This window comes from Nansenia antarctica, assembly GCF_963989245.1.
Source record: "Nansenia antarctica genome assembly, chromosome: 4".
In the NCBI taxonomy this organism is placed as follows: Eukaryota; Metazoa; Chordata; class Actinopteri; order Argentiniformes; family Microstomatidae; genus Nansenia; species Nansenia antarctica.
Window position 1 is genome coordinate 31,009,105 of NC_137689.1, and position 22,497 is coordinate 31,031,601.

The 22,497-nt window shown below is 43.3% G+C and overlaps 2 protein-coding genes across 2 annotated transcripts in view; both read right to left on the bottom strand.

The window, feature by feature from the left end:
• The window catches only part of arhgef12b (Rho guanine nucleotide exchange factor (GEF) 12b), a 144,005-nt gene extending 132,443 nt beyond the window's left edge, over window positions 1–11,562 (bottom strand). The window contains exon 1 of the mRNA XM_080529328.1: window positions 11,485–11,562. Coding sequence (XP_080385454.1) covers window positions 11,485–11,516 — 32 coding nt within the window. The 5' untranslated portion in view covers window positions 11,517–11,562. The remainder of the gene's footprint in view (window positions 1–11,484) is intronic.
• Window positions 11,563–18,606: 7,044 nt separating this feature from the next.
• On the bottom strand, window positions 18,607–19,870 carry tlcd5b (TLC domain containing 5b; the record flags this gene model as incomplete). Its single annotated transcript, XM_080529329.1, has 2 exons — window positions 18,607–19,130; window positions 19,681–19,870. 2 exons carry the CDS (start codon window positions 19,868–19,870, stop codon window positions 18,607–18,609), a joined length of 714 nt encoding a protein of 237 aa, XP_080385455.1.
• Window positions 19,871–22,497: the final 2,627 nt, after the last annotated feature.

Consider the following 22,497-nt stretch of genomic DNA (forward strand, 5'->3'; position numbering starts at 1 on the left):
CAAAATATATGACTATTCAGAATACCTCCAACTACTGTTTTCTCTTAAATGTGATGAGACGTGTAGCCAAGTCTTAAATGAAGCCTCACAATCCTTCCAAGTTCCAACACAACATACAGATAGGGGTCTGTATGTCCACAACAAGCACCATCATGGAGCCTGACTGTAGAAGTAAGGGATCGACTTAACACACTGGGACAATTATCTGAGTTAAGGGCCTTGATAGCTTCTGTAGTGACTCCTCGTGTGTGTGTGTGTGTGTGTGTGTGTGTGTGTGTGTGTGTGTGTGTGTGTGTGTGTGTGTGTGTGTGTGTGTGTGTGTGTGTGAAAGAGCGAGAAAGTCACCTAGAATAGATGATCCATTTAGCCAACTGTATTTGTTGTAAGTTGCTTTGGTTAAAATATTCTAAATGCCCAAAATTGTAAATGAGAGTGAGTGACGTAATAGATGGGGGGGGGGGGGGGGGGGGGTCAGTATGAGAGTCGCCAGTAAGGCTATCCTGAGGAAGTCATTTTCCTCCCTCTTCAACTGCTGGCAGAGGGAGGGAAGGAGGGGGAGAGGGGGGGGAGTGTGTGTGTGTGTGTGGGGGGGGGGGGGGGGGCGGCCGCACATTACTAGCAGTTTCCATGGTGACGCAGCTGGGAAAGTTGAGCGGTTTGTCACGTGTGTGGGGCACGAGGCGCTGTGCTGGACTACACTGCTCCCGCACGCACGCACGCACGCACAGACGCACACACACACACACACACACACACACACACACACACACACACACACACACCAGGCGAGAGAGTGAGCTAGAGAGACAGAGAGAGAGAGAGAGACAGAGAGAGAGAGAGAGAGACTGTTTCCTCCCGTCTCTCTCTCTTTCTCTCTCTCTGCCACTTCCTGTGGGAACACAGCCCCACGCCAGGCCCACACACCGAAGCTCCATGGTTCCCTGACAACAGACAGTCGCCTCGGCTTTCAGTTGTCACTACGCGTCTTGTAAAAACTACAGCGTGTATAAAGTACAGTACAGTCAACAGCCACTTTCACTGCTTCAGTTGTTTATCGTTTCTCACAAATAATGTTTTCAAAGGCTTAGAAGAACATTGAAGGTAGGGCCCGTAATATGCCACTGAGAAAAAGTTTCAAAAATGTGTTTAATAATAATAATAATAATAATAATAATCAAGCGCGAAAAGTGGAAGTGAGTCTTCTTTCTAAGCTGTATGTACTATAGTTTAAGGCTACACCCGTTCTCATGCTGTATCCTAGCGATGTGTCAATTTCATTCAGCTGGGCAGTGAGCATAATGTCCTGGCTGCTTCTGAGGCAGTGGCAGTAACCCAGAGCATGAGCAGAGTAACGTGACTGTCTGCTAAATACCAACGACGTGAAGAGAAGTCGGGACAGAAGTAGAATCTGCCCTGAGAACTCGGAGGAGCCATGTGACTTGCAGCATCACATGTGGCGACGGGATAGTAGTGTGTAGCAACAGCTGGGCGAGATCATTGTGTAAGTGTGTGTGTGTGTGTGTGTGTGTGTGTGTGTGTGTGTGAGAGTGAAATATAAATTAGATGGAGAGTGAATGATTGCAAGTGCATGATTGCTTGAGAAGCTTGAGAAGGGGTTTAACGTAGTTGGAAGGCATTTAGAGTAGGGCCAGTGCCACTGCCGAGGCATCAGAAAACATCACAACAATCCCTAGCGGACACTGACTCTGACTGACACTGACTCTGACTCTGACTGACTCTGACACTGACTCTGACTCTGACTCTGACACTGACACTGACTCTGACTCTGACTATGACTCTGACTCCACCCTCACAACACCTCCTCCACCCTCACAACATCTCCTCCACCCTCACAACACCTCCTCCACCCTCACAACATCCTCTCCTCCAAACCATGGCAGAAAGTAGAAAGCAGGCCCCTGGCTCAAATACACACTAGGGGTGCAACGATCTCGGTTTTATATTGAACCGTACGGTTCGCCTTCCACAGTTCAATACACTAGTGAACCGTGGCGGTTTTCGGTTTATGCTGCGTTTCATTCAAAGTCAGAGGTCAAGTTGGTCTGGAACACAGTTGCTTCTTGTTCAAATGTTTGTTGATGGCGAGCGGAGTTGAGAACATGGCAACAGTTTGAGGAAGCCCGGGATTGCTATAAATCTGCATTGTGGGGTCATTCATTCTGGTTTTGGCATTGAATACAGCGATGAGGGAACGAAAACAGTGAACAGAAACGCGTGTCGCAGAAATGCTTCACGCGTGTCGTATGTGCATAATGCCTATATGGGCACTGTCATGGTTAAAGTGCATTTTTCCTTTCATTTCTTCCTCTCCTATACCAGTAGTCAAGCCTAAGAGGCACTTTTACATTTGAAAGTGTTATTTTTATATTATACAATATACCAGTCATATTCTGGAATGTGAAAGTCTAAATGTTAAAGTTCCATTAGTATAAGAAAAATAAAGTAAAGTAACAGTTTGTAAATAAGTAGCATTTCCTTCTCCACACACACGTACCGAAACCAAACCAAAACCGTGATATAAAAATCGAGGTTCATACCGAACCGTGGGCCAGCTGAGCCGTTGCACCCCTAGTACACACATAGGGCTTTCACACCGCCAAGGAACTGTTCCCGTTCCTGTTCTGGAACCTCCGAACCTTGGTGGTGTCTGGCAAACCAGCCGGGTTCATACCAGTGTAACCGGAACCATCAACCGTCATCAACTTTGGGTGACAAAGGGGCGGGATAAACAAAAATGTCACGACAAGATGGCAGCTTGATGGCAGGAAATGAGGATAATATCTTCCACTACAGTATCTGAAATAAACAATATTTTCCATGGGAAAAAACAAAAGACACTTTCTAAACACGTTCTCTTACTAACCAGCTGGAATAGAAATGGCTTACGAAGTTCGCGTTCACGCGCGTGTGTGTGTGTGTGTGTGTGTGTGTGTGTGTGTGTGTGTGTGTGTTTTTGCATGTGAGGAAGATAGAGAAAATGATGATCTGACTGCACTAGTTTTAAGAATTTAAAAAGTAATCTCATCCCTGACACACTCATCCCTGTGGACACACTCACTGTGGACACACTAACTTGTGATAATTTTTACACTAATGATTAGATTTATATAAGATGACATTTTGTCTCCTTCCTTCATCACGGTTCTAGTTTTTGGTTCGCGCTGAGAACCACACATTTCTGGTTCCAGCTGCGAACCAACTTTTCGGGCTCCGAACCAATTTATTTTCAGTCTGAACGCGCCGGCTGGTTCCAGACTGGGTTTGGGAACATGAATCGGAACGGTTCCTTGGCGGTGTGAAAGCCCTAACAATGTCACAGTCCATGCTGCTACAGCCACGGATATCAGCTGGATACAGGAACTGCATGAGGTACTGCAGTAACCTCTCAAATAAAAAGAATGGAATGTCATAGGTGGTCAAATCTGGACAAAACATAGCATGATAATAAGCATCTAGTTATATGAAGAAGGGACTACTATCTCTGCATAACTCTACTTGAGCAATCTAAAAGAGGTCCGAATGGGCTACCTGGTCTTTACTCCTAAACTCCTTTGGGTGTGGTTCCCATCTGGTGAGAGCTTCTGTCAGTATTGCAAGTCAAGACATGCTAAAAGCAGAGGAAAGTGAGGATAGCGGGAGGAAGAGCAAGAGAGACAGCTGGTCCTGACACTAAAGGGCAGACAATAACCTGGGGACGTCATTACGGAGGGATGTTGATGTTTGTGAAAAAACATTCAATGCAATTGAAGCCCTTCACGGTTTAACAATAACTTAATTTAATTAAAAGAGGTGTGAGCAACAAAACCAGCAGTTCATGAAATAAGCTTATACTCCACCATTGGTATTAGCTACTGCACCTGTGTATTAGCCAAGCAGATAATAATAATAACAATAACAACAATAATAATAATAATAATAATAATAATAATAAATCCAGTCACCATCCAGTGGGAAAGTAAATTAAAGTTGACATTGTAATAATACCTGGACACAGACTTGTCAGTTTTATTTGTTCATATTAAATGTGACGTGCTGATCTTGACAGGCCATAGAGAGCAGCTGTGATTGCAGAGGTGGCTGTCAGTGCTGACCAAACAGAGTGAAGCCTGTGTTGTTGAAGAGCTCCCCTTGGCCAGTGGACTGGTGCTATCTTTATGGGTCTCTATCGGGTAACATGAAGGCTTCTATATATCTGAGGTTACTGGGGGTTGGGTAGTTTATCTCTAGCTATTGTGCAAAGCTCGACATTAAAGTGATTTTATGGAACTTTCAACCTATGAGAGAGCTCTTGAGCGAGGTGGAAGGTTGGTCCCCTAAATAGACAGAATTAGTTCTGTATTGTATCTTAAACCAATTTGTGACTCTCCCTTTTATTACTTTGAGAGTGCTTACTGGACTGTGAACAACAGAGGCAACAGAGAAAATAATCTATTAATTTACAGAGTCTAATTAAGAGAGGTTTGGAGGTTCAATTTGGTCATGGGTACACTTTCGGGTTGTCCCTATGTCTGTGTAGTAATATAATCTAATATCCAATTCTTTCTTCTCCTGTTAGCAACTCCCCCCTGTGTGGCTGGAGAGAAGAGATACCATATTCACACCAGGACCTGAAAGTCTTACAAGGCAGATTAGATATTTGCCTCGTCAGCCCAGTTCACAAGACCAGACAGAATCAATCTCAGGTCTCCTATAAGAGGAGACAACACACACCTGTGCACAGCCTTATCCGGTGATAACCATCTCAGTATGATGAGGGTCCACCATTTCACCAGACACCCAGGCCTTTGTTGAGGGCCTCAAAAACACACAATCCCCCCCTGCCATAACATTTCAGACTGGTAAAATGACAAAGGCTTTCCAGCTGCCTTGGCATCAAGAGATGTACAAGGGTTAAACCGCAATTAGCAAAACATCATCACAGAATCCCCAACTGAAACACAGAGGCACAAGCCCTGTGCTGCTGGGGGGGTGGGGGGGGTGCGAGGCTCTACTCATTTCCCATCCCGCACTGCTCTGGCGAGTGGCTGTCAGGAAGGCCTGGTGGCCTGGCCGTGCTGACAGACATTGTTTGTCGGTGATGTCACCACTTCCCGCGAGGGCCTCAGGGGGAGAGAAAACTACCCAGATCAGCAAAACTGTGTGACAAAGAGCAAAGAGCCAGTCGCATGTCCCTGCCTGCATTAGTCATTCAACTGGTACCATACAAGTTTCCCACTGGCTATGAAGGCTGTCTTTATTCCAGGGGCATTAGCACTCATCACTAGCCAGCGGTCCGTCATAGACTTGCATGAGAGATATTCTATCAGCTTTAGCCTCTCTGTTTGGCCATCATTTCACTTAAGTGGGATGAATAACATTTTTTTAAAGACCATAATAAGGTCTTTTGAATCATTACACCCTGTCATCATGGAAGTGACTATGCAATCAACATTTTGTTTTCCTACACACAATGAGTTGCTGTCAGTAGACTTACTGTAGACAGTAGACTTACTGTAGTCAGTAGACTTACTGTCATACTGTGTGTGCAGGGTGTGGGAAATCCAGTCAAGTCTGAAAATCCCATCAGAACAGCCAGAAAACATGTCTGAGTCTTGAACAGGCTACATCTTCAACCAAAACAGAATGAAACAGTCGCGCTACTTTTCTGTCAGCTACCCTTCAGAGAAATTGCAGAGAACCAATAGGGACGCAGAGAAATTGCAGAGAACCAATAGAACCAATAGGGACGCAGAGAAATAAACACTTCAGAGTCAAAGAAAGAGAGACTCAGACAAAGCCATAGGAGTGGCACTCAGGCGACGGGCTCAGGCGACAGGCTGAGCATGCAGAGGAGACCATGATTTTGATGACGACGACGACGACGACGACGACGACCCTGCTTCCTGGCTTGGCTGTCTGTCAGACCCTATCAGTTCATGGATGTGTCCGGCCCTGGGTTAGGGTCAGCCTGCCGGGGCTTTCTGCTTAATGAACAGGGCTGCAGTAGGAAGGAGCAACATGGTCTGCTTGGCCACTGTGAAGGAGCTCCACCCACAGGCATGCCCAATTGCAGGTGCACACTCTGGGAAGGAGTTATCCGGTGGCACTGTCCGGTGGGGCTCAAGGCTATTGACCTGCAAGACCGATAATCCGCATCACCAAGGATTTTCCTTGCCGCAAATGCGGTGGTCTCCAGCCTTTTTCATGGTGGCACGCCAATATCACTCTTATGTGAGTAAAATGCAGAGAGGATTTCCAGTGGTTCATTTATGATGCTAAGGGCAAGGGAATGATTACTGGATGTTTGACACTGATGGGGAGAATTAAAAGCCAAGAAAACAAGAGCATTCCATTTAGCAGAGCAGGGGTGTACCGTGTGACCTCAGGTTAGTCGCATCATGACCCTGATCATGATAGTGAACTATCTTGCTGGAGAGAAAATAGCCAAGTTGGCTTGGTGATGAAAGCAAGCAACACAACACACACAAAGACAGCAGTTGCACAACTACCACACGGAAATATCACATCTTAATCCTTTTATCTGTATACCAAGTATAGAGGTAGAAGGCATCAAACGACTTTGACTGAACAAGGCAGTCATGAGCATTTCCATCTTGTCTTTTCTCTGCATAGTGTCAAGAGTGTAAAAAAACATACACACTTATGGCCCTTTTCCACTACAGCGCTAAAGCAGGCCAAAGCAAGCCAGCCCGCTTCGGCCCGCTTCTTTTCCCCTTTTCCATTAGTCGTTCCGGGTCGGGTCGGGTCAGGTCGGGTCGGGTCGCTTCTTTAGCTCCACATCGACCCCAGGGTCTAAAATGTGATATCCGGATCTTTTTTCCAGGCTGCGTGTGACGTGTGACGCTGCACACCGTTGATTGGTCAATGGAAATCGTCATCCCATGTCCCATCCCATAGATTTCTTCACTAACCGCCATCTTGAAATACCACATTCACTCTTGGAAAATGTCACTACAGTTTCTGTAATAGCTTATTAATAAAGATTCGAAAAAGTATGCTGACCATCGTATTATCTTAGTTTAATGTCATTTCAATGAATCATATAACTTTTATTTACAACAAGCACAACACAAAAATCGCTATTATGCACCGTCTTTGTCCGTGAATAACACCGGCTGTGGAGGTGGTACAAACACAATACTCCTTTGCTAACTTCACCATCTGTCTACGGTCATTTTGAGCCCTTAACCACCGCGCTGACACCCCGAGAAGTTATGCTTTTAACCGTAAACTCGATGAACCGGGAGGTCACCCGCTGCCGTCCAGCCATTTTCGCCGTTCACTCATGAGTCAAATGCCGGTTTTAACAGGGAATTCGCTCCGCGCTGTGTCCACGGTGATAGGAGTGGAGGATCGACTCCATTCAAAAACTTTTGGATTCCCTGGCTTCTCCTCTTTCCGGACACGTTTGAATTGTTATCCTAACCCCCGGTAAACCGAAGTTATTAACCCGCAAACGGCACCGTGTTTGTCTGTGAATAACACCGGCTGTGGAGGTGGTACAAACACAATACTCCTTTGCTAACTTCACCATCTGTCTACTCTACGGTCATTTTGAGCCCTTAACCACCGCGCTGACACCCCGAGAAGTTATGCTTTTAACCGTAAACTCGATGAACCGGGAGTTCACCCGGCTGCTGCTGCTCGCAGCACCGCTTGTCCAGTTGACAGCGGGGGCAGAGAATATTTCTACCCCGGAATTCCATTCAAATGCCCGCGTCAGTCAGCCTTTTCCGTAGAAATACATCGCTCCGTTATATATCTAACGTTACATGTTTTAAGGCTGATCTGTGCATGATAGTAGGGCTGCCACGATTAGTCGACTAGTCGCGACGACGTCGATTACCAAATTTTTTATTTTTTTGCTTTATTTTACCAGGCGAGACAATTAAGAACAAAATTCTTATTTACAATGCCGGCCTGCAATAAGGGGATAATATGCAATGTGCAAGATGCAATATAAGCGATAAGCATTCGTTTTTCTTCCCTGAAGCTGCCACTGGCTAGCGTCTCCCAGTGTCTTTGATGTACATGCGCAGTGTCAGTCATCTGGGACACACGTGACATCCCCAGAAAAACAAACGGAGAAATGTCTTCCCGTCCTCGTACGTCTAAAGTGTGGGAGCATTTCAACCACAACGTTGAAAAAAAGAATGTAAAATATACAATTTGCAAAGCTGAACTCGCTTATTCATAATATCATGGCAGCACGTCTATGATGCGCGAGCATCTCAAAAGGAAGCACGTTGTGGCAGATGACGAGGAAGACGATGGTTCGTCTCGGTAAGCTAGTTAGCTTGTTATTGGCTAACGATATCGTTACGTTAAAAGCCTTCTTACATTATTTTACGTTATGTGCTGTAACGTTGTCATCAAAGCGATACTTATCAAATAGCTAAAAATGTTGTCTTAACGTTACAGTGCTAAGAAGGCGCGTTCTACTATGGATAGTTAACTTGTCAAGATGCCAACGTGCATTTCCTCGCTATGAATGAATAGTCCACACAGGAGAGAAACAATTTCTTTGCTCAGTCTCCTGCACTTTTCTTTGTTATGTTATTTGATTGAGACCAAACCTTTTCTCTACAAACATTTCTTTTTGTGGATAATTGCTCTTTTTTAGTTGCCTTAGTGCCTACCTCAATTTATTTTGCAGCACTATTCAATACATTTAAAATGTATGTTTGATGCCAGAGATGAGTGAAGCAAAGCAACACTTTTGTACTCTGTACAAGTATTTGTTTTTGTTTTTGTATTCTTTTGGTTGCCTAGTGCCTAGTCTACCTCATTTTACTCAGCAGTTTGCACTCTCTACTACTCTTTACATTACATTACATGCAAGTGATGCCAGAAATAAATCTGCAAAGTTCATTAATATTTTTGAGTGAACAATCATTTTAATTGTCTTTATTTTTAGTTAGCACATGCCTACAACAACAACTAACAACTTCAAGCTAAATTTAGAAGCTGATTTAGAAGATGATAGTTAAATAAGAGCGATTGAGTAATTGTGCGATAAGCTGTAATTTATGATCCGATTAGTCGACTAATCGTTAAAATAATCGGTGACTAGTCGACTATGAAAATAATCGTTTGTGGCAGCCCTACATGATAGTGCTGCATTATGTTGATCTATTTATATCGATCTATAAACGCGGAGATTGGAGCCCCGCACCAGCAAGACAGCGCTGCACTCGTATCTATCAGCCTGTCTGTATAATGATGTCGTTGAATGCCGATGCTGTGGTACTGTGCTGATGAACCATTCGCTGACTGTCTTAATAAATCAAGTACAGAGATTCCAACCCGTGTTGAACATTCTATTTCCTTGTCAAATCGTGTATGCTGTCATTGCTGTGCACCTAATCTATCATGATATGACAACGCATTTAAGATCACAATCCTCAATAGATTGATTCCATCGTTTTACCGACAAGAAGATTCTACAATCTATCAGCCTTTCCGTAGAAATACATCGCTCCCTGTATAACGATATATATCTAACGTTACATGTTTTAAGGCTGATCTGTGCATGATGGTGCTGCATTTTGACATAATTCTTATCGCATTTCCCTCATCATTTCATCAATGAACGTGGTATTATACATATTTACATATTACATATTTGTTGTTATTTATGGAAGTGTCCGGTTGCTGGAGGAACCAGGACGCCGGCTACACTGCACAGTTTAGCCCGAAATATATAGAGAGAGTGCAGCACCGCAACTCCCGTTGACAGAGAATCGTTTTACCAGGGAATTCGCTCCGCGCTGTGTCGACGGTGATAGGAGAGTAGGATCGACTCCATTCGAATGGTTTTGAATTCCATGTCTTCTCCCCTATCCGGACACGTTTGAATTGTTATCCTAACCCACGGTAAACCGAAGTTATTAACCCACTTTATTAAAACACTTTGAATGGAATAGATAGGACTTTCCATTCAATGAAGCATTGAACTGAAATCGGCAGGTAACAGGCACGTAACATATATGCTGTATATATACATACATATATTTGACTACCAGCAAGACACCGGAGCACTCTATAAACGCGGAGATTGGAGATTATGTGTAGAACAACATATGTGCAGAACAAAATCCAATAGAAATGATTCAAACATGCAGACAATCAGGCAGTAGCCATCTCGCGCTGTTATGACGCGTAACTCCGCCTACTATCGTCTACTCCTCCTACTAGCTCCGGGTCTGTGTGTATAATGGAAAACCAGAAGTGTTCAAAAGCGGGCTAAAGTGACCCGACCCGAGCTGGGCTGGGCTGCTGATGGAAAAAGGCCATTATATACACATACTGTGAATGTACCGGAATCAAAGCTACTGAACTAAATGTGTTTTCCCCTCCCTGACATTTAGGCTAATAAAGTTTTTTTCACTAAATGGTAGGACAACCAAAGCGTTCGAGACTGGCACTGGTGGAAAATGGAACGACATTTAGACAGAATTCAACGCCTTTAGGTTTTAAAAAGACCCCATTAGATTCCACCACAAAGGCAAAAATAGCCTTAGTTCTATAACTAAGTTTTTTAGTTCTATAAAAATAGTTCATGTTCTATAACGTCAAATGTGGCACAAACAAAAATAACACAACATTGCAAAACTGCATGACTCACCAATCCGCATGCAAGAGTCCTGTCTACACAACCCACCCTGCTGAACCAACCCCATGACAACAAACCAGTATTGCAGTCTTCATGTTATTTTGGTTGTGTTCTTGCCACAGTAGCACCTGTTATGCCTTCTCCCTTAAACAAAACTCCTCCTCAATAAACAGGTGACTTATTGCACTTTAGTGCAAGACTAAACATGGGAGGACTGTTTTCCAACCTCCCCAAGCTAGATGGAAGTCCCATTGAATGTTACATTGACATCTTCAACACACACAGGCCTACAAGCTGACGCATCACATTGGCCACAACACTTCTATCCCAGGTCATACAAATGCAATGGCATTCCTCTTCCTCCATTGCATAGGCTACTGTCACCATTCAATTTACTATTCACATTCCTGTGCTTTGCTATCCACTTTTACGGGAAAACAGTCGTAGAATGATATTTCTAGGCTGAATATAACATGCAGTTATGTCCCTGCTATGTACGACATTGCTCAGAAGTGTTAAGGAGGGAGACTAGCCTAACTCACAGAGTACTCCTTGAGCAAATGAGACGTATCTAATCAAGTCAAAAGATCCATTCAAAACAACAAATAAGAGCTTTCAGTTCCCTAAAACATGACACCGATCAGCTCACAGTGAAATGTGGTGTATACATTTCATTTGAAAATGTGTTACATTTATTTTGGGTGGGAATACCAATGCACAGCCTGGGTGAGGGAGAGACACATGCTACCACATTATGGATGAAACACCATTGAGAATGCTCACAACAGTTCAGCTACAATTCGAGCATCGTGAGAGTTTGATATAATATATATCAAATGATCATTTACCTGTCAGTGAGTGTTGACTGTGTGCCGCTCATTGGGCTTCCGTTATGTGCTTTTTCCACGGATTTTATCCAACTAGCATTTTACTACAATGACAAAACTCTCCAGTGTTTTTAAATGACTTCGTCTTTCCTTTCAATGTCCGTCCAGCCAGGGCGTTCCACAACGACTCAAATTCGTGTTATCCATTAAAAACACGACAATGGATGTATTATTCCACAGAGTAGACTTGAATTTGTTGGTTTTTAGTGTGTTATTGCAGCTACTGGTGTGAAAAAATGTGTCCAGAGAGAGAAGAAATCAGAGATAAATGTAAACATATTCTTCTTCAAAACCATTCCTGGGACGTGCATTAAATAACGCAACTTTACATCGATATCTCCAAGTATCATAAAATGTGTCAAGAAAATTAAACATTAAACTCTCAATATCTTCAAGAGAAACATTAAATGCGAACACATTGTAGCCTGGTCTTCGCTTGCCGCTGTCTGCATCCGTCTTTGTCAATAGACCACCGGGGAACTATTAGCAGTCTGGCTACCTATTGTTAATTTGTTTCCTCATGAAATAACACTGCAATAAGTTAGACCTTTAACCAATCCCTTGACAAGACCATAGCACTTAATGTTTCAGAAGGTTCCTTGTCATAGTTTATCTTGGTTTAAGTACTCTCAAATGAAGCTCGCTTTCCCTCGATGTGGATCCCTTATTTTTCCTTCCGAAATGTTTTCATGGTAGCATTCCCGGCTGGCTCCTTATCCCAGAAGGATTTGGTCCTCCTTCATGCCCGGAAGAATTTCTTCAACTTTGAACAACAATGAAAGCGATCCGTCGCCGCCGTTCTAAACCTTTTCGCAACATTTCAACATTGTAGCAGCAGCCCGTTCAATCTCCCGTTAGTTTACACGAGTGATCCTCACTTTCGCACAGGCCTCTCTCTCCCCCTCTAGTCTTTACTGTATAGTGTGCGGATGGAAAAAGGAAATGCTTTCCCCCCCCACCCCAAAAAGAAGGGGGAAAAAACACCTTTCCTCTGTCCCAACAGAGCATTCAGAAACACCTTTCCTCTGTCCCAACAGGAACGTTTTCAAAGCAACTCAGAGAACTACACGTATCTCGCGTGTGAAGAGTTTTCCTTCTTTTAGAATGTTGTTGCGAGTTTACTTCTTTTTCCATAGAATTGCAACATTGGAGAGAAAATTGTAAATTTGCCGAGTTCAACTATGCAATCCTTTGATGTCAGCTAGCTCATGGCTGGCTCACCAGCGATGATCAAAATTCCAGAGTAGTAAACCTCATGAGAATGACAGGAGACGAGAACATAGTAGGGGCCAAGTATTGCACACTGGAAGGAGATAAATGGTGTTTATAACTTGGACTCATGCAGTGAGTTACAGCCGTTACCATTTTCTGTTTTGAGCTCGGCATCTCTCACCGGAGTGCGTTGGTGATATCAAGGCGCCAGAACCCGTTTTGGTGTGTGCGTGTGTGTGTGTGTGTGTGTGTGTGTGTGTGTGTGTGTGTGTGTGTGTGACGTGTGTGTGTGTGTGTGTGTGTGTGTTCGTTCTCTATGGAAGGTGAGATTAAAACTGCACCCTGTGGACCCCCCTCCCCACAGTTTTCCATCTCTGAATTCATTCTTCCACACAAGGGCCTCATTCTCCAATGTAATTTAGTGTCTGATCCAGAATCAGGTCTACCTTCAGTATAGTAAAAGTGCTACAAAAAACAAACGTTATTGATCATAATAATATCCATGTCTGATCTGACTGGTGATAATCAAATGCAGTAGGCCTAATTAGATTCAAGGCTGTGGTTAAGTGTGAAATGTATTACCACTGTGACTGCTGTGATATTTCACCCAAAGTGGCATGATTTTCCACCATGGCTGTTGTCTGTAACATGACTACTAAATAAGGGAACGTGGGACCTAAAGAGTGCGGTGAAAGAACTACAGCCAAGGTAGGTGTACGATCATGTTAGGCATTTTTTGGCTGCGAGAATTTACAGCTAGTCCAAACATTTACAATGTTCATACATCATGTCTTATTGGAGTGCACTTTTGCTGTCACGGAGGCCCTCCACTCTACTTGAGCTTCCTCCCTCTCCTCTGTTCTCATTCTTCTGGACCTGTCTGCTGCCTTCAACACAGTCAACCACTCGATCCTTCTCTCCACTCTCTCAGAACTGTGCATCTCTGGCTCTGCACTCCTGGTTTGGATCCTCCCTGGCCGATTGCCTTTACCAGGTGATGTGGAGAGGATCGCTGTCCTCTTCATGAGCCCTCACCACTGGGGTCCCCCAGGGCTCGGTCCTAGGGCCCTTACTGTTCTCCCTCTATGCCAAATCTCTTGGCTCTGTAATTTCCTCACATGGTTTCTCCTACCACTGCTACGCAATGACATTCAACTCTTTCTCTCTTTCCCCACCTCTGACTCACAGGTGCCAACACGTGGCTCTGCGTGTCTTTCAGACTTTTCTGCTTGGATGTCAGCCCACCACAAGTTCAACTTTAACAAGACTGAGAAAAGCCTTTTTTTCCCTGAGAAAGCCTGCCCTCTCCAAGACTTCTCAATCACAGCAGCACTCTACTGTGACCTCCTCCCAGGCAGCCAAGAATATCGGGGTGATCCTTGACAACCACTCATCCTGTGCGCCGAACATCACAGCGACAGCACACTCCAGCGACAGATTCTTTCTCTACATCAGACGGATACGATCATTCCTCAATAGAGAAGCTGCACAACTCTTTGAGATTGGAATCTCCCCAAGTTTTCCCATGTCACCCCACTTTTTCACACTCTTCACTGGCTCCCGGTACCAGCTTGTATCGGATTCAAGACCCTGGTGCTCACCTACCAGACGAAAAAAGGAACAGCCCCTCCTTGCAAGCAATTGGCAGCCCCCAAACCACTGCCGATCACTCCAAACCCCTGCCCGATCACTCCAAACCTCTGCCCGATCACTCCAAATCCCTGGCCGATCACTCCAAACCCCTGCCCGATCACTCCAAACCCCTGCCCGATCACTCCAAACCCCTGCCCGATCACTCCCCCTGCCGATCACTCCAAACCCCTGCCCGATCGCTCCGCACTTCCACCTTGACTGGTCGCCTGGCAACAGCGGCTCAAGGTGGATGCAGCAGTTGGTCGCAGCTTTTCACTGTCCTGGCGCCCCGCTGGTGGAATGAGCTGCCCACTGCTGTTAGGACTGCAGAGTGACTACATATCTTCCGCCGAAGATTGAAGACCCATCTTTTCAGACTACATCTTAACTGTCCCTCCTAAAGACCTCTTCATCCTCAATACCCCCCAGTAGTTTCTCTACTGTAAATAAATGAATATAATATAATAATTATTATAATAATAATATAAATAAATAATAATTATTATTCCTTCTTCTAGCATTGACTGCCAATGTTCTTTCCTAGCACCGGGGGAGCCACCCCTCCTAAATTTCGTTGTTTGGTACCTGTACTATAGCAATGACAATAAAGACCATTCATTCATTCATTCATTCATTCATTCATTCATTCATTCAATGGCCCCTAGTCCTAGTATTGTTCTTATGATGACTGATGGATAGTTGATTCTCTTAGTTAGACAAATGTATTTGTTGTAAGTCACTTTGGATAAGGGTGTCTGCTAAATGCCAAAAAATGTAAAATGTAGTGTTTGTCATGAATTCCAACCCACTGTCTCCTGTATCTTTGAGCAGATACTCCAACATATGAGTATGTTTGGCAAAGTAACCAAACCAGTCTAGACTGTAGAATAACAAAAACAATATTTTGTTTTCAAAAATGGTCACGAAAGGTTTGAAAATCATCATGATAAAAAAATAAAACGATGTATATTGATGTATATTGAACTATTAAACTGATTTATATTGGGTTGTGTAGTCCTTTACATTCATTAAATGTCTTGATTATAGTGAATGTAAGATATAAGATGCAGGATAAAGACCGCCAACAATAACACAAAGGGACTGAACTCTCACCATTCACTTGGTGGTCATCTAACAGGTTGGGAAACTTCCCTCTGTGTAACTGCATCAGATGGGCCTTGTGGCATAAAATAGGAATACAGGATGACTACATCATCTAGTGGACGATTGAAGTGTTGCATCACGTTGCAATAAATAACAACCCTTACATGAGAGTAAAAGATTCCCCCTCACTCCTGTGCATGTTATCATTTACATTTACATTTTTGGCATTTCGCAGACGCCTTATTCCAAAGCGACTTACAATCAATACATTTGAATGCTAAGCATGTGAATCATCAGACCACCATTCGTGGCAGTAATCTAGCTCAGGCCCTAGCTCAGGCCCTGGGCCATTGATAGAAGGAAAACTTGTGAACTTGTCAGTGTCATGTCAGTTGCTGAAAACAATGAACAACACATTAGTCGGGGCCACTGATAGAAGGAGAAACCTTCTTCTACCACCTTTTTCTAAAACCCTTTTATTTTTTTTATTTTTTTAAATACTGGAGGAACAGAGAAGCAGTACAAAGGGGGCGATAGAAGTTCTTAATAGGGACACAGTAGAGGGGAAAGTGGACGTCTTTAGGAGACGTAGTGCTGAGGGGCAGAAGATGTCTCAGGAGGAGCAGTTAAGGTGTAACCTGAAGAGATGGGTCTTCAGTCTACGACGGAAGATGGGTAGTGACTCTGCCGTTCTGACAGCCGTGGAGAGCTCATTCCACCAGCGGGGAGCCAGAGTTGTGAAGAGACGTGATCGAGCAGTTATAAAGTACAACAAGTCTTGTTTAAAGCAACTGTTGCACAACACTACAGGGGCCGATTCCTAAAAGCGCGATTAACTCTGATTTCAGTTTGCATTCGGTTCCATCAATGTGGCTCAAATAATTCGCTGCTTGGTTGCTATGCAACCAATCCTTCTGAGTAATTCTGGTCGCGAGCAGGTTTAGAGGCTGGTTTAGAGGCTGGTTTAGGTAATGTGTGCGTCAAAAATGTCTCACAGGCGGAAACTATATCCCGAACGACAGTTCCGTCAAGTGTCTTTTAGGAAATATTAGTTCCCGCTTTTTCGAGATAGATAGAGAGATAGTTTGACTGTGTGATAGATAGATAATTTTATATGTTGAAAGTGTGATCGATCGATAGATAGATAGATAGTTTGATTCTGTGATAGATAACTTGATATTTTGAAAGTGTGATAGATAGATAGATAGATACATAGATAGAAAGATAAATAAATAAAAAAAGTATATACAAAATAGGTATGTCTATGAACTTGCATTGCCGTCATCACAGCGGTGTGGTTAGCGCAGGGGTTAAGGCAGCCAGCTAGAGGTCCGAAAGTTGAAACTAATTTAATGTTTTTTCTTTTTTTTTACATTTAACCAAAGCCTTCATGCAAATCGATTTACAATATATATATATATATATATATATATATATATATATATATAAGTGAATCATCTATCCATCAGTAATCATAAGAAAAAATTATCTATGCCAAATCCAGGGTCCAGTTAGAAGAACATAATTTACTACTCAGAAAGGCTTCAAACACCATTGTAATCGTGTCATCATTTTATAGCCTACTTACTTTTTTAGATGAGATTTTAGATTAGATTCAGACAACGAAATGCAGTAAAAAGTGTGTCAGAAGAGGGATTTGAACCACCGTCTTAAAATGACTAAATCAATACCACTATGCCATCGTGACAATATGAGCCCTGCTGCTGATATCACCACAGTAGTAAATATTCATTTATTAAAATATGAACATATAACAATAACTGGGGCTAGTATGACTACGCATTTAATCGGTCAGCAATTGCCAAACCACTTCCCTCGCCTTGTTAATTGCGGCAGTATTGCACTATTTTACATCTTATTTTACGTCTTAAATAAAGATCAATAAGTAGGAGTGCTGCGCAAAAAGTAGGACCGCTGCAGAGTGTAGTATCTTCATTTCGACAGTTAGACTCTTCGGGGCTCTTTATGTCTGCGTGCACGCGCCCATATCGAGGATTTCTAAACCGGTGTTCTGTGAACACTGATGACACAAGGTAATCAAAGTTATCAATTTACCATCCCAGATAGATAGGAAATGTCAGTAATTCATACATTAATTGTTCATTCGTCAGCATTAGCTTTGTTTTGACTGGTTATCGAACATTCCATGTTTGTAAACTGTGACACAAGGATCTGCACATAAAGACACCCTTTTACGTGAATAATCAGACAGTCCAAACATTTCCAAGCAGATTGTAAAATACGTCTACAACCCTATTGCATGTCTATGATTATCAAAATTCATAGAAGTCTGACTAGCAAATAGTTTAATGTGTTAAACGACCTCCCAAATGGCCACAAGTCGAAATTGCAATTACAATGAGCTGTTTGTTTAAACTAGCCATTGGCATTGGTATTAGCTAGCTTCCATCATGAAATCGGCTATTCAGACCATTGAGATAAGATCCTGACATGTCAAGAGAAGGGTATTCCATCAACTTCGCTAAAGGAAAATCTAGGCTTATTTTGATAAGTTTCGCGAGACATGCTACTATGACATGCTAGACATGATAATACATAATTATTTGCTACGGATAGTTGTCATTGGCTTTTTTCTGTAACAAGATATGATTTTGGAGAAATGTATACGCTAATACCATAGCCAATCGAAACATTGGTGAGGAGCTATACATTTTAAACACTATTGTTCCATAATCCTTACAGATTGTTCAAGGCCATTATATGCTGTAGTGCAGTAAACATGGCACATGTAGCTCCTTTAAATAACAAACCAAATATAAACATAACCTGTCATTGATGACATGATGTCATTCTTTCTGTTCTCATTTCAGGACAGCAGTGCTCCAGTTCAAAGCACCCAATCCTCTTCAGTACCACAGACATTTAACATGGACAGCCACAGGCACAGGTGTGTAAAGGTGCCCTGTAAAACGAATCCCATCATTTAACTCTCTCATACAGTGCGAGATAGGAGCTGCATTGTCCACAACCAGGTTATTCAAGACATTAGAATACACAAGTCATCAGCTGAGCACCAATTAGGGGACTCAACGTAGGAAAGCCCCAGCTCGAAAAGCTCTATATGATGTTGAACAATCCCACCATCTTAAATCTTCACTCAGTCTTTACGTTCATGTCTCCCAGCTCACGCCACTCTTGCCAGCTCTTATACTTGGCCCTGGTTTTCCTGCTAGCGAATTTAGCGATGTCCACCATGAAGACCCAGGCCATGCCGTACATGGCCAGGCCGCCTCCCTTCATGACCAGGGAGGGCCTGGGGGAGGTGAGCTCGCAGTAGAGCATCACGCTGCCCACGCCGATACGCACCAGGGCGAAGAGCGCTATGAACAGGAGGTCCACCGCGTCCCCCAGCAAGCTGTCGTAGCGGCCCACCTGCCTGAGGAACCAGCGGGCCTGCAGCAGGGGGTTGGTGATCTCGCTGCCGAAGAGCACCGCGCACGTCTCGGCGCCCGACTCGCCCAGACCCAGCGCCAGCAGGATGCCCAGGATGCTCATAGTGTGGTGGGCCAGCATGACGGGCCCCTCGGCACGGTAGTACACGCACCAGCCCATGTCGAAGAGGAAGTAGCCCAGGCTGAGCACCAGAGCCAGGGTCTGGAACGGCGTGTTCTCCAGGCCTGGGGTGGTTGAAGCAGAACAGATTAGGCCCGGTCAGAGCATCAATGTTACCGTACAACAACATTCTGTATTTCTACATCATAGAAGAGTGCTCATCGAGTGCTTATCGTGCTCTAAAATCAATGTTTTGCAAACCAAAACATGCGTTTGTTGGTGCTGTGGAGTATTAAGGTGGTGGTGGTGGTGGGATTTAAGGTGGGGCTTGGAGTGCTGTGGAGTATTAAAGTGTGTGTGTGTGGGAGGGGGGGGGGTTATTTAAGGTGGGGCCTGGAGTGTTATGGAGTATTAAAGTGTGTGTGTGTGTGTGGGGGGAGGGTATTTAAGGTGGGTCCTGGAGTGTTATGGAGTATTAAAGTGTGTGTGGGGGGGGGTATTTAAGGTGGGGCCTGGAGTGTTATGGAGTATTAAGGTGTGGGGGGGGGGGGGTATTTAAGGTGGGGCCTGGAGTGTTATGGAGTGTTATGGAGTATTATGGTGTGTGTGTGTGGGGGGGGGGGTATTTAAGGTGGGGCCTGGAGTGCTGTGGAGTCTCACCCATCCTGCCCTCACCTGGGTTAGTGAAGGGCCAGGGGCCATCAATGAAGGCTATGTATGCAGTCACACACACGATCAGGATCCCATGGAACAGAGTCACCAGTCTGCAGTTCCACTCTTTGGCTCGCTGGCTGGCCAGGTAGCAGAGGGAGCAGTAGAGAGAGACCCAGCCAATCAGGCTGCAACTCACCTTCAGAAGCAGCATTGTTATCTGTGTAGGGTGGAATCAGGGTTCAAATGGTTTCTACACACACTATCAGTAATACTGAATAATATTATCTATACTTTATGTAACTTGCTAAAAATCATGCTTATTAAGTATACTTTAATTAAATGATTTTGAACATAGTTCAAACTCAATGCTACTCATCTGTTATCAAATAATGACTCAAGCTAGTTATGCCACTTAAGACAAAAATACTCTCAAGGCACAAACAATATACAGTAAAATCATAACAGTCACAATCAATATCATAGCAAAAAGGTCTGTTAGCAAGCATAAAACCAAACTCAGCAACGGTGTAGCCTACCTCAGCTGTTTGTGCCTGTGTTCATCCTAGTCTACAATAGAGATGTGAAAACAGCAACTCCGTCAAATGTTCACTGTCCTCTTCAGCCTCCATTGGTGTTCATCAAAAACTCAATTTGAACAATCTGTCCAAAAAGGCTTTTGAAACGAAAGAACGAATGCGCGCACGGCCGCACGCACCTTTCCATCACAGCAGAAATGTCAAGCCTCCTACAATCAATTAGTCCGCTACGTTCCTCCCCCCGGGAAGCAGCTTTAGCCTGTTATGAGATTACAGTCCCCAGATAGACAGACCGTACCAGGCCATAGACTAGACCAAGCAAATGATACTTGGTACCTGACTGAAACAATTTGCCACAGATTTCATATGCAACAACTGCATATATGCAGGCCTGCTGGCCTTTTTAACAGGTGACTGGAGAGTTTATTTAGTGAAACGTAGGTATATGCGAAGAGAATATACACTGTAGGCCTATGCCCAGTGCAGGCTATGACATTATGACAGGCTAGCGCTGACAGTCCTGGAGTTGATTTACTGGTATGAAAATAGGTCAACCCTCGCACGTTGCTGTGTGAATCTGAGCTTTAAAAAACACATCATCATTCTGAACTAGTTTACTCAAAGTGAGTGTTGTTGGCCGTGTCAGGGTCTGCCTGCATCACCTTGGGCCAAAGTGTGATTCCTGCTGGCTCAAAGTGGACCACCAACACTGTTAATGACAAGCACCTCATTTCCCCTTGCGACTAGTTGGGTGAATGACCCCGAGTTGTGAAGCAGACAGATGACAAAGCTGCAGGCTTTAACCCACATCCAGATTAGCCATAATCTGTGATTGACCAGACCGAGGTACACCGTATTCCATCAACGTTACTAAAGGAAAATATAGGCTTGTTTTGACATGTCTCACAAGAGTTATCATAAAATACAGGCTTATTTTGACAAGTCTCACGAGATTTATCGTAAAATACAGGCTTATTTTGACAAGTCTCATGAGATTTATCATAAAATACAGGCTTATTTTGACATGTCTCACGAGATTTATAAAAAAACAACAACTGGATTTTCCTTTAGTGACGTTGATGGAATACCCCCCCCCCAGGTTACTGAGGTAGTAGAGTAAATGAGACATTCTAACTCCTCGACCTCGATCAGGTCAGCTGGTGGCATCACGCATTTGTAACGGTAATAGCGAGCTTCAAACTGACCTCATGCGAAAACGTAATTATGCTGCAGTTATTTATTATTATTATTATTATTTTAAGTTTGTATTTGTTTTATGCTAAATGCATACGGAAGTAAGTAACTCAAATGAAATGAGTGGCATAACTGGAGAGCCGGCTTGAGCTAAACGTGTACCTTGGTAAACCATTGGTAACCAAATGTGCTCCTCAAAACGAGTATGACAGGCTAACACTGAAGGCTAGCTAACCGTTCAAGGAGATGGTTAGCTTGCTAAATAGCAGTGTTAGCAGGTTATAAAGATTATAATGCTTCACTGGTTTAATTAATTAATTATTAGATGTGCATTTTTATACCTGAAAATAATAAGAGGTATATTTCCACACAACTTCAGTAACTATCCTATTCTGGAGAAGTTTGTAGGTTGGGCTCCTCCTCTGTTGTTGATGTTGACCAGACAAGCAACAAGTGCTGCAATGATGATGCATTTGGTTTTGAATGTTGAGGTCGAGTTACTCCACCTGCTGGATATTAGATGTAACTCCATAATATGTATATTATGTATATTCTACACAGAACAGAATCATCTATGGATAGGCAGCAATAACGTGTTGTGTATTTAATCAAAGTAACGGATTAGAAGGCATTGAACCATGACAGATCACACTACAGACCAAAAGGGTTTTTCGGCCGAAAGAGGTTATCTATTTTGAACCTTTTTTTCTGAGAGTGTACATTGCACATTGAATTCAAATAATTCTGATAGAAAACAAAATGAGTCTCGTGTGTAACACAACCCTGAAAGTCATTCTACAGTATTAGTTTTCATTCAGAAATCTTTATTTTTTATTTGTTCAAATCTCTATGGCCTCCCTTCTATCATTTCTTACTAATTTTGCAACCTGAATATACAATTTTAGCAAACATTATGTATAAAAAAATACAAACAATAGAAAACATAATCATGTAAGATTGTTGTCTGCCATTATAATATGTACACCTTCACACTGACATTCTCACACATGAACTCCTGATAAATTAACCGTACTGTAAATATACACGGGGCTATATTCAATCAAACCAGTATTGCTGTATTTAGTGTCATAAAAAATAAAAAACGAAG